General features: G+C 52.0%; 3 protein-coding genes across 3 annotated transcripts; 2 read left to right on the top strand and 1 right to left on the bottom strand.

Moving 5' to 3' along the window:
- The first annotated feature begins 43 nt into the window (after positions 1–43).
- Positions 44–1,195, top strand: EV420DRAFT_401976 (uncharacterized protein). Its single transcript, XM_060481981.1, has 4 exons — positions 44–62; positions 115–195; positions 273–921; positions 977–1,195. The coding sequence occupies exons 3-4, from the start codon at positions 424–426 to the stop codon at positions 1,091–1,093; spliced, it is 615 nt and encodes a 204-aa protein (XP_060330227.1). The 5' UTR covers positions 44–62; positions 115–195; positions 273–423; the 3' UTR covers positions 1,094–1,195.
- Positions 1,103–2,029, top strand: EV420DRAFT_1545415 (uncharacterized protein). Its single transcript, XM_060473269.1, has one exon. It carries the CDS (start codon positions 1,297–1,299, stop codon positions 1,681–1,683), a length of 387 nt encoding a protein of 128 aa, XP_060330226.1. The 5' UTR covers positions 1,103–1,296; the 3' UTR covers positions 1,684–2,029.
- A 373-nt stretch (positions 2,030–2,402) lies between these two features.
- EV420DRAFT_1683089 (uncharacterized protein) lies at positions 2,403–4,489 on the bottom strand (the record flags this gene model as incomplete). The annotated part of the gene is made up of 3 exons (XM_060479241.1): positions 4,080–4,489; positions 3,944–4,029; positions 2,403–3,873 (listed from the first exon to the last, which is right to left on the bottom strand). Exons 1-3 carry the CDS (start codon positions 4,428–4,430, stop codon positions 2,403–2,405), a joined length of 1,908 nt encoding a protein of 635 aa, XP_060330225.1. The 5' UTR covers positions 4,431–4,489.
- Between the last annotated feature and the right edge of the window lie 6,724 nt (positions 4,490–11,213).

The following is an 11,213-nucleotide window of genomic DNA, read 5'->3' as shown; positions in this document are numbered from 1 at the left end:
GGAGACACAGAGTGGGCGTAAATACAGAATCAAACATATATTCTTGCTTGTTGACTCCAGTGGTAAGCTTCGTGTTCGCTACGCCTGGCACTGGCAAGCTAACGACTTGATCAGACAATTGGCATCGAGAAAAGAATCCTGGTGATGACTTGTCGAGGTGCAAGGACTCGTCCTTTCAATCTAGTACCTGCCTTGGTGAGTAGAGACATCGTCTGCGTAGCACCAATGCAGAGGATTACCGTTCTTTGTCTGATAATCCCTTCATTTTGTAGGTTAGATGAGGAACTAACCCTTTGTGACCTTGATTCTTGGTTCCGGATCCAACGTTCGTGACTGGGAAAACCAGCTTATGGAACTTTTCGACTACCAGAGTTTTCTTATCACGACAAAATTCCGTAAAAACTTGTCTGGGGTACGAAGCTCATGCGGAGCGATGCTGGGCAGTGCGTCAATGTTGAAGTTTCTATGCGCGAAAAGGGCGTGAGCTGGATTCTTCACGAATTAGTCAGAGATCGTCAGACAAAAGCGCATGCGTCAGATGCAATGGATGTCGATGAAATCAAGCTTGAGGTGCCCAAAACAGCTACATCGGCTCCTGGCTCCACAGTCCAGCCGAAGCGAACCGTGGATCTGGAGAGCATGGCCTTCAGTCGGAGCGGACACCTCGTGTCCAACAAGAAGTCTAAACTTCCCGACGGCTCGTTCAAACGGACCAAGAAGGGTTATGAAGAGATCCACGTCCCGGCCCCGAAACACAAACCTATTGTTGACGGTGAACTGGTTCCCATATCAGATTTACCACCGTGGGCTCGAGAAGCGTTCACCGTTCCCAGATTGAACCGCGTTCAGAGCAAAATTTACCCCATTGCCTTTGGTACCGACGATCCCATCCTTTTTTGTGTGCCTACCGGCGCCGGAAAGGTACGCATGCTAAATTGCATCTTTACTTCGCTGTTGACTATCATTTGGTATGTAGACCAATGTCGCCATGCTCACAATCCTGAACGAACTGTCTGAGTATCACGATGAAGCTACCGGAACTTTCGATCTTGATGCGTTCAAAGTCATCTACGTTGCTCCCATGAAAGCATAGCTCCAAGAGATGGTGGGCAACTTTACCGCTAGGCTGGAAGTATTCAGTATCAAGATCGGCGAACTTACGGATGACTCTCAAATGACGAAGCAACAGATTTCTGAAACACAGATTATCGTAACCACGCCGGAAGAATGAGACGCTGTGACGCGTAAAAGCACTGACACCAGTCATACAAATCTCGTTTCGGCTGATCATTATTGATGAGCCTCACTTGCTTCATGACGAGGGTGGTCCAGTTCTGGAGCATCGTTGCTCGAACAGTCTGCTGCTCTGCCCAATTATCAGGATATCACCACCTTCCTTCGCGTCGAACAATCGAAAGGACTCTTCTACTTCGACACTTCTTATCGACCTTGCGGACTGCAGCAACAGTTTATTGGAGTCACAGAAAAGAAGGCGATCAAGCGGTACCAACTGATGAACGGAGTCTGCTACGAGAAGGCCGTCGACCAAGCTGGAACCCTGGTCTTTGTGCATCCGCGGAAAGGGACAGCGAAAACGGCGAAATTTCTGAGAGACATGGGCGGTGGAGAAGGAGACAATTACTCAGTTTGTCAAGGCTGATGGCGCTACACGGGAAATCCTAACTGAAGAAGCCAACAATGTCAAGGATTCCAACTTTCGCAATCTTCTTCCTTTCGGTTTCGGTATTCATCACGCTGGTATGTTCATTCCCTGGTGGAGAAGTTGTTTGCGGACGGATCTGCTCAGGTCCTCGTGTGTACTGCGACACTAGCCTGGGGTGTTGATCTGCCAGTGCATACGGTGATCATAAAGAGTACCAAAGATCTACAACCCGGAGAAGGGTCGTTGGGTTGAGCTGTCTTCACAGGATGTGCTCCAAATACTTGGACGTGCAGGACGGCCGCAGTCTGGCGAAGGCATCATTATCATTAACCATACCGAACTCCAGTACTATCTGAGCTTGCTCAATTGGCTGCTACCTATTGGATCTCAGTTTGTATCCACGTTGGCCGACAACCTTAATGCCGAAATCATCTCGGGACCATCAGGAATCGTGATGAGGCTGTTCAGTGGCTGGGATACACGTATCTGTAGGCTATCTTCTCGCAGATGTCTCTGCTGTTGACTAATTGTTCTCCAGTCATGTGTGAATGCTTCGCTTGCCAGGTTTGTACGACGTTGGTGTCGATTATCAGGATGACGATATCGGCTTGATTCAAAAGCGAGCGGTTCCTTGAGAAATCCGACTAATCTACACTTAGCCTTTAAGCCGTTCGACCGTCAGTCTGTCGAGAAGGATTTAATATTGTACTATGTAATGTGTTACTTAAACAAGAATATATCAGCACTTCTTAACAATACGTAGAGCCTGTAAGCGATCCCATTCTCCTTTATCAAGAATTGTGAGCACCGACACTTTCTCAAACCTTTTCTCTTGCCTTCGCCCAATGACACAATAGAAGTGACTATCGGTCGGGGAGTAGTTATAACCAAGAATCAGGGTGTAAGTGTCTTCAGGTATCGGGTACTCGTGTGCGGCTATGATCTTGAATCCATGTTCTATCCCACTCTTGTCTCTGACAATCAACTCTCCACGTCGATCACCCCCTTCCACAGCAGCCAATCCTCGCACCAACCCCTTTTCAATGAACTCCACATGACACCGGTCTTCATTCATTTCCTCATCCCGAACAATTTGGATCTCGGTGTAAAAACCGTCGAACCGAGGCTTGGTTATAACCTGGTCCCATGATGGTCTCCATTTTGCAGATGTATTTCCAGGTTCAAGGGAAGAGAGGAAGAGCTTTCCCCGACCCTCCATGTCCATCGAATTGACGAGTGCTGTCCATGCCTCCTCGAGAGATTGGCTTTCGTAGTATGCCGGTATCCAATCGGAGTCCATAAGAAATGCCAGTCCGGCGACCTTGTCCACCGGGTTGGTCGACACCCGATTCTGCATGCCCTCCAGTGCTTCATATATCAGCATGTTATCTATAGACTTTAGCTGCCTGTGAAACCTGGTTAGTAGCTCAGTCTCATAGTTCCCCTTGTTATCCACTGGTTTGGCATGCTGTGGTCCATCTGACGAATCCCTGGCAAACACCCTATCGTCCCCAACCTCCTGTAGTGTCCAAGCACGTCTAAACCACGACCGATCACTATCCAAGTCGCCTTCCTTCAAACTCAACGGCCGACCCAGCCCACTCAAGTAAATCACCACAAGGTTGTCACTATACACTGATCCGATGGTGGGTACATCTAGCTTCCACTCTTCCGAGCGAATAGCCTCCCCGGGTCCACCTACCTGTCTCAAACAGAGAACGTCCAACCACGCATACTCCTCGTCAAGATTGAGCATCTCAATGCGGACCAGGTTGAGGTTGCTGTCTTTCGGGATGGGAACAGGCCATTCATATCCATTAATGGGTGTCCACACCGCGTCCCGATCCTTCTCATCCACCCACGCATGAGAAATCGGCCGAATAGACTCATCCATGCACGTGTACCATGATGGAACCACCCGATTACTGTATAGATCCCAGACTCGTCGAGGTGGCAATCGGGGGTCGACAATCCGGTTACCAGCAAGTGCTTTTCGTCGCTCCTCCCGGTCCGCCTCTTCCCATCCACAAATTTGAGCTTGTATAGTGCTCCAGTCATCGGTGTACCATATTCGGTGAAGGCGACTATAAGCCATGCCAAAGTCGTACTGGTTTGCGATGCACTCTTCAAGTCTCAAGAAGGGAGGAGAGTGATGGTGTGTCCACGGTATATGACGTTCCAAGTATGGTGTTGAGTTGATCCAAGATGCCCTGAATGCCGAGGGTAGCACAAAGGGTGTCAGCAAGGCGGGATGATATCACAGGCTTTCTACTAGTGTACGCCCATTGCTTTGGAACAGTGATCGACGATTCCTCAAGTCCCGCCTCAGTGAATGCGGAGATGGTGACGTCAGGAAGAGAGATATCCTGGGACTGGATTATCAATTCGCACTCTGTTTTTTTACCAACAGACTTACCTCTGGTCGACGCCATAGGTCAATTACCTTCAGAGGCCATGGTCTAACAACATCAGACTTATTGGCAGAAGATGTGTCAGATCTATAATCCAAAGTGTTACTAGATGATTGTTCTTCCATGGTAGATGGTACTGGATGCGAGGGCAGTGACAATTCTGGTGTCGCCTCCAAAACATGACCAACATCTTCTGAGGAACTACCATGCTCAGGCTGCTCTACTACGCTGCGCTGGATCGTGTTGGGATTTTCGTCAAGTTCAGACGTTCTCTCAGGAATTGGACCTTTACGGGACTGCAGCCCTTTACGTGTCACATCGGGAAAGGAGGTGGAGTATGAGCGCTTCCGAATCATCACGCTAGCGAGAAGCGATTGGACCTTCGTGGTGCTAACAACCTTGTATTCAGTATTCGAAATGCGAGGGATTAATGACACATACTAGTTCCTATGTTCCAGTCTACGATGGTATGTGGTCGAGGGAGTGCTCAGCGAAAGGCAGTTCGGTGTGTGCACCAGCGCTCTTTCTGAACAGGAATTTAGACGCTTTACGAAATCCGCAGATGATCAAACCAGGAAATAACTTGCCAGTGATGCCAAAAACCAGGCTCTGTTGACAAACACTTAAATCATTTCCGGGTTAGCGGTATACACTATCCATTCTACCAACTCATCCGCTAGGATTCCTCGCGTTGTTCTTGGTCCCCCCAACAGCTCCCCTTGGGTTTTGTCCTCGATATGGATACGATTGACGTGTCTATCCAATGATGTATAACGGAGCTTTAAGATCGGAAACAACCCCATGATCGCCCTGCACGAATGACAGTCGGTTTGGCCACTACTAATAGGCACAAGCTTTCAGTAGGAAACTCAATACCTACCACGAAAACTCACTTTGCGGGGAGGTTAGAAGAAAACAGCCTTGTAAATCGAAACCTAAGTCCTTCCTTTACAAAAAAATAAATGAAAATGTACGTACGAGTCAATTGTGGGAAATAGCTACTTTAGTCAGCTTTCGTTGAGGTTCAGGAGGACTCCGCGCTCGGACCGGGTGCGCTTTCTCCGTCCACGTGTTGAGTAAACAAGCCGACGGCCTACTGACAGTTGTTCACCGGCACATCCAGCATCGATGCACGCCAGGAGATTCGACAGGACTCTACCTGTACTCTTTAGGACACGTATTCAAGATGCGACCTGAGTCTGAGTATTGCATCACGTTTCGTCCCCTTCATGTTTGGGAAGGCAAGTTATCCTTCTTGTTTGTGGTAGAAGCTCATTTCCAACGCTACACACAGTGCATGATGCCAAGTACAGCCTAGCTGTTACGGTTTATTCATTTCTTTCTTTTCTTTTTCCTTTTCTTATGTATTCATGCTTACCCTATGGTGCGATTTCTATCGGATGATTCCCACAGTACTATTTTTAGCCTAGTTATCATGTATTTAAGTGGTGCCTCAGCTGGTCTAAACCCCAGCTTCGGCTAAGGTTTAATCTACCCAACATTGAACTCCTTGTTTCGCGTCTATTCTGTTTGCAGTTAACTTGACTGTTCGCCTTTGACTTACTAGAGTATCGCCTACCGAAGTGCGAGTAGCGATCCTAGTTCGATCTAAGTCGATTCGAGTTGGTTGCTAACATTTAGCTGAAGCTCGTCCTACGTTGCCCAGCGCCACGTCTGAGAACGAACGCTGCCCAACCTCTTACAAGAACTATATCCAGCTAGACTGAAAGGTCGCTAGGCAGCACCTAGATGATAGTCGGTGCCCATCGATCATCCCGGATCTAGCAAAACTCCCTGCTCGATCAGAAGAGGTCATCGCCCTACGTTCGGAAGGACAGTCTTCGTGACTGTCAGCGTACGACGAGTGGACCAATGGTCAGGCACTTACCAACATTTACCCCATTATCATCATCGCTGCAGCGACCATCTGGGTCCTGCCTCTTGTGCTACCAGACCCGTTAATCCTAGCCCTAACGCTGGTTGGAACGGTCCTCATTATCGTTAGGACCATCATCCCAGCTCCAGTCCTAGCGACGATTCTGGTAATCCTTTACATTGGATATCTCCGCATTTGATTACCTTTTCGACAACCGTCCTGAGACCCGTCACATATCTCCTCCGACTCGCCTCGTTGTTAGTGGTCTTACTACTGACAATAAGGAGTCTGGATCCTCTTTCCGCAGACGAAGAATCTTGGATGACCACCGAGGCAGTTGCCGTCACCTACTGAAACTGACCTCAACCTGATCATCGCAGTACTCGCTGCACTCACCATTCTTGCATTATCCGTCGTATGGTCTTCAGTAGTCATCGGACCTCTCCGAAAATAAGCCCTCGAACGGATGCCCTTATCCGACTGCCATTCCTGCCATCTCCGCCGTTTTTATTCTCTTTTTCTTGTCCATCTTCTTGTACCAAATTCACCGGTGTTGCCGCCAACAAAGGAGGGTTCGAGCGCAACTTCCATTTCACTACGTCCCGGCCACCCTGGCATATCCACCACCCGTAATTTACATTCCCTGCAGCCTCCCAGCAAACTCTACACGATGGCCGACCCATCACACCCAGAGGACCTGGAGAGTCCCTTTATGGATCGTCACGATCCAGCTCAGGATCCTCAGGGTCGAGCATCGACTCCTACAGAAGCGCCACCAGCCGAGTCAGTCGACATCACAGATACCCGGGGTGTACTCTACGAGCGAGGAGACTCGCCCCTACCGGGCCTCTTCGACCAGTCTGCAGACGACCGAGAGTCAGGAGAAGAAGGAGGGCATGTGGAGCCGAGCGAAGAAGAAGATGATACCGAGTTCGAGGGAGACGAGCTCACCTGACATCGAAAGGATCCAACTCCAAGACCTCCTCGATGGCCTCGTCACAGAAAACGAAGGGGATGAGGACGATTCCGGAGTCCAAGGGATTGACCGGCAGAGAGGCTACTACGGAGGCAGTAGCTATGACGAAGATCCCGGAGAGCTTGCCCTTGGGGCCTCCGCCGCGACTACCGCCCGTACAAATGGAGCAGGGACCACTCGACCTAATTGGCTGACAAATAGAGGAGCACCAGTCGCCTGGTACCCCAACACCAGTTGGGTCTATGCCAACGATGGGGAAGAGGCTCCTGTGGCCAGAATCCTGACCGAGGGAACAGTCAATGTCCCCCCCACTACAACGACTGATCCGGTCACCACCACTGTCGTCAGGCCTGAACCGACGGATCAGCAGTTCTGGGATGAGTTCCCGAACTATGATTCAGAGGAGCTTGGAGCGATTGCCGGTGCCGGAGAACTCGCCTGAGTCCCCGATTTTACCCCGTCAGTTGCAGGTCGAGCATTCGCCGACCCCGTCCCTATCAACCAGCATCTGTGGCCCCTTCTTTACCACACGCTCGTCGAGTCTCTCCGACTCCCTCGAGATGCCCAGGATGCCCCAGAGATCCAGGCCCGACTGGACTGAGCAAGAGTGAATGATGCACGCATCCGCCGAGCCGAAATCAACGCCCTCCATGGACCCAATGGACTTTGGGACCTCCCCCTCGAACCCGACGCAACCCCAGCCGAGGTCGAGCGGAGAATGGGAACAGCAGCCCTACGATACTCAGGGGCAGTCGAGCGAGCAGGCACTGACCTGGAAGCCAGAAGAAGAGCCTGGAACTCCTACCAGGCCGAGATCACAGATGAGGACTCAGATATCGGACGATGGAGGAGAGACCAGGAGATCGACTGACTCGCCCGAGAGGGGGAGGCAGCCAAGGATGCCCCGCCGACCCCCGAACCAGAGCCTCGAAAAGACGGTGATGGACACGGTGAAGATGGTCCTCCTTGATCAAATTCCACCGAGGTCCTGCCATCTTCGACCTCCTCCCCTGGCACGGCTTATATGAAATTATGATGGAGGACATGGAAAAGAACCCGCAGTGGTTATTCACAGAGGCAGGAGAGGACTACCTGCAGGCTAAGTACACAGGGGACGTGTACTTGATGAAGAACATCTTGGAGGTGGAGACCTGGCATCGGGCGGCGAAGGTGTGGAACCGGGTCAACCCTGACAATCCCCAGTGGGGGTGCGAGGCTTATCGTCGTCCGCAGCCGATGCCCCACCCTCTGGAAATGGCGGCGTTCGCCGCTGGTGGGGGAGGAGACGATGACGGGTACGCCGACGAAGGTGCAGGACCTTCGCGCCCAGACAAAGGCAAGGGGTCCACGGTACCACCCTCAGGACCGCCGCCTGGACCAAGGCTTCCCTGAAACTTCGGAGGGTATCCCCCTCCCGGGGACAACCGAAACTTGCGGTCCCTTTCGCGGCCACCAAAACTGCCAGTACCGCCGACACCGCCGTCCCCACCAGACCCGATTCCTCCCTGGCAACTAGCTGCCGGAGCGACCAACAATCCGTGGAATGACATTAAACCCAAGCTGGTTACTCAGCCAGAGTACTTCACAGGAGTGTCCTCCGACATCACTCGATTCCTCCACCACTGCGAGGTGTACTTCCAGGTGTTCCCGATGTACTATACGATGAACAGTCAGGGACAGAACCCCTACCGAATCACTTTCGCACAAGGATACCTATGAGGGGAAGTGCAGCAATGGTGGGTCGATCAGTACTATCGTTACCGGGACCAGAACGGGCACTGGAGGTTCCCAACGTGGGCGGAATTCTCGCACGACCTCACGGTCCAATTCCGCGAGGTAGCGGAGCTAGCAATTTGGAAGCAGGAGTGGAAAAAGATCCGTCAGTCGGACTTCAAATCTGCCATGGAGTTCTTCGCGAAGTTTGAAAGGTTGGCCCACAAGTGCGAGGAGTTCGGAGACGAGAAGCAAATGTTCGAAGCGGTGGAAGCGGCAATACGACCAACGGTCAGGAACACGGTTATGCATGGGGACAACGAGCGCCCCACAACCTATGCCGAATGGAAGGCGCGCGTCCTGAGGATCGACGCCAATTACCGATATGGAGTCGCCCAGGGATTGGGCAATAAGTCCTCCCAGAACCAAGGAGGTTCGGGTCGAGGCAATCAATCTGCACAGAAGGGAAGCGGTGGCCAGGGCTCAAGTGGCGATAAAAAGAATGCTACCGGGACCACTTATGGTGGAGCCGGACAGCCAATGGAGATCGACAAGCTGCGGAGCGATAAGCGGTGCTTCAAGTGTGGGAACACTGGGTGGAACCGGGACCATAAATGCCCGACGGATAAGTCGAAATGGCTTCCCGTCAAACTCCCACCTCGCAAGAAAATCCCCACTCAACGACTCCGCCAATTACTCGCTGAGGCTGAAAAAGAAGAGAATGGAAAGGAGATGAAAATCGAGGAGGTCAAGGACGATAAGTTGTCAAAAGACGAGCCGGCGTCGAAATAAGCGATTCGATGATGTCGGCCGAGGACTTAGTTTCATCTGGTGTGCGCTCATGTACTTCTAGTTGGACTTATACTACGTATGTAGGTACCCCGTACGAACAATATACCAATTTTTTTGCTGCGTTACCCATAGAAGAAACTAAGGAAGAAGAATCACAAAAACCCGACGGCGTAGGAGGGGATTTCCGCCGCTCCACGCAGTCCGCGATGAGCAATGAACCCCAAGGGGCTGTCCGAGCTCAGGAACCCCCGCTCGACCGCACAGGGAAAGCCCCTCGAGGGCAGAGCCCCCTAGGTACGAGTCCGACTGCACCCCAGACGTGGGGAGGTCACCCTGGAGAGGGAGAAAGGCCGGCAACCCAGCCCGTTGGGCCTACGGCTACACCTACTGTTCCAGCAGGAGGCATTGGGAAAGCAGCTGAGGCCGTGAACCTGGATGACCACCTTCACCCAGTAACCCTCTCATCGGCCAACAGTGAAGACCTTTCAGGTGAGCCAACATGTGTGCGCCCACGAGGGGTTACCCGAAGTACCGCCGGGAGTAGGAAGAGCAATAAGCATGGATTCGCCGCAGGGGTTACAACACCGAGCACAAGCGCCCGAGGCCAGGGCCGAACACAGGGCAGCGCACCCTCCCCCGCCAACTCGACGGAAGGTGACCAAGTGCCGCTGAGGGGCCCTTTTCGGCCCGGTGACCAAATGCCACCTCGAGGCAAGACCCTTTCGGTTTCATTGGAAGAAGTGGAAGATGAAGAAGCCCACCTACGGTCCGACATTCCGACCACACCACCCAAGAAGACGCCTTCGATCGCCTTCTCACTCACTGCGACGCCCAACGACAAAAAGATCATCGCGGAAATGTACTATGAACCCCACGGTATACTGTGGACTCGCTGGGCCTTACGTATTGCCCGAGGGGACTCGGCGACTCGTGCCATTCTTAACGGATAGGTTCACCCTCGACGGCGGGGGGAGGTGACCGACAAACTATGTCACCAGTTGGAAGAGCAGACGGAGACGGCTACCCAAGCCAGGGAAAGATGGCAATGGATGGAAGACTTGCAGAAGCCGCCAATGTACATACGAGGAAGAAAGGGGCATAATGTCTCAATAAAAGTACAGTTGGAAACCCTGGATACGAGGGAGATACACGCGGTGAACGCCCTAGTCGATAGCGGAGCCACCGGCAGCTCGATCGACCATGCCTGGGCCCAAGAGCATAGCCTCAACTTGAAGAAGGCTGCTCGGCCCGTCCCAGTCTACAATGCCGATGGCACTAGGAATAAAGGAGGAGATATCACGGAATATGCCGAGGTAAGGTTACGAATCGGAGATCACGTGGAACGAATCGAGCTAGCCATAGTCGATCTAGGCTCTACCCCACTGTTTCTCGGGCATGACTGGTTACAACGTCATAACCCCCTCATTGACTGGAACACCGGGGCGGTTACCCTGGCTCGGTGTGCGTGTCGGAAAATCCCGTTCTCATTACCCGACACCGACCCCTCGGCACGATGGGAAGAATACGAAGAAGGGGACACCATTCTGGTAATCGATTTCGAGGAGGCCTTCCATGTGTGGGCGATGGGCACCAGGGCCAATGACCTAGCAGCCCAGGCAAACGCTAAGAAAGCGACCAAATCCTTTGAGGAAATTGTCCCTGACGAATATCGAGAGTTTAAAGACATCTTCGACAAGGAAAACTTCGATGAACTACCTCCCCGTAAACCCTGGGATCACGCCATCGAGCTTATTCCCAATGCCAACGCCAACCTAGACTGCA

Source organism: Desarmillaria tabescens (genome assembly GCF_030435595.1).
Source record: "Desarmillaria tabescens strain CCBAS 213 chromosome Unknown EV420scaffold_19, whole genome shotgun sequence".
Taxonomy (NCBI): domain Eukaryota; kingdom Fungi; phylum Basidiomycota; class Agaricomycetes; order Agaricales; family Physalacriaceae; genus Desarmillaria; species Desarmillaria tabescens.
This window is presented reverse-complemented; position numbering and strand designations above follow the sequence as displayed.

Bases quoted from the DNA above. Each gene is read 5' to 3' on its own strand.
- EV420DRAFT_401976 (XM_060481981.1), top strand. From the start codon at position 424: ATGCGGAGCGATGCTGGGCAGTGCGTCAATGTTGAAGTTTCTATGCGC. The intron at 922-976 runs GTACGCATGCTA...TTTGGTATGTAG, and splicing joins TGCCTACCGGCGCCGGAAAG to ACCAATGTCGCCATGCTCAC.
- EV420DRAFT_1545415 (XM_060473269.1), top strand. From the start codon at position 1,297: ATGAGCCTCACTTGCTTCATGACGAGGGTGGTCCAGTTCTGGAGCATC.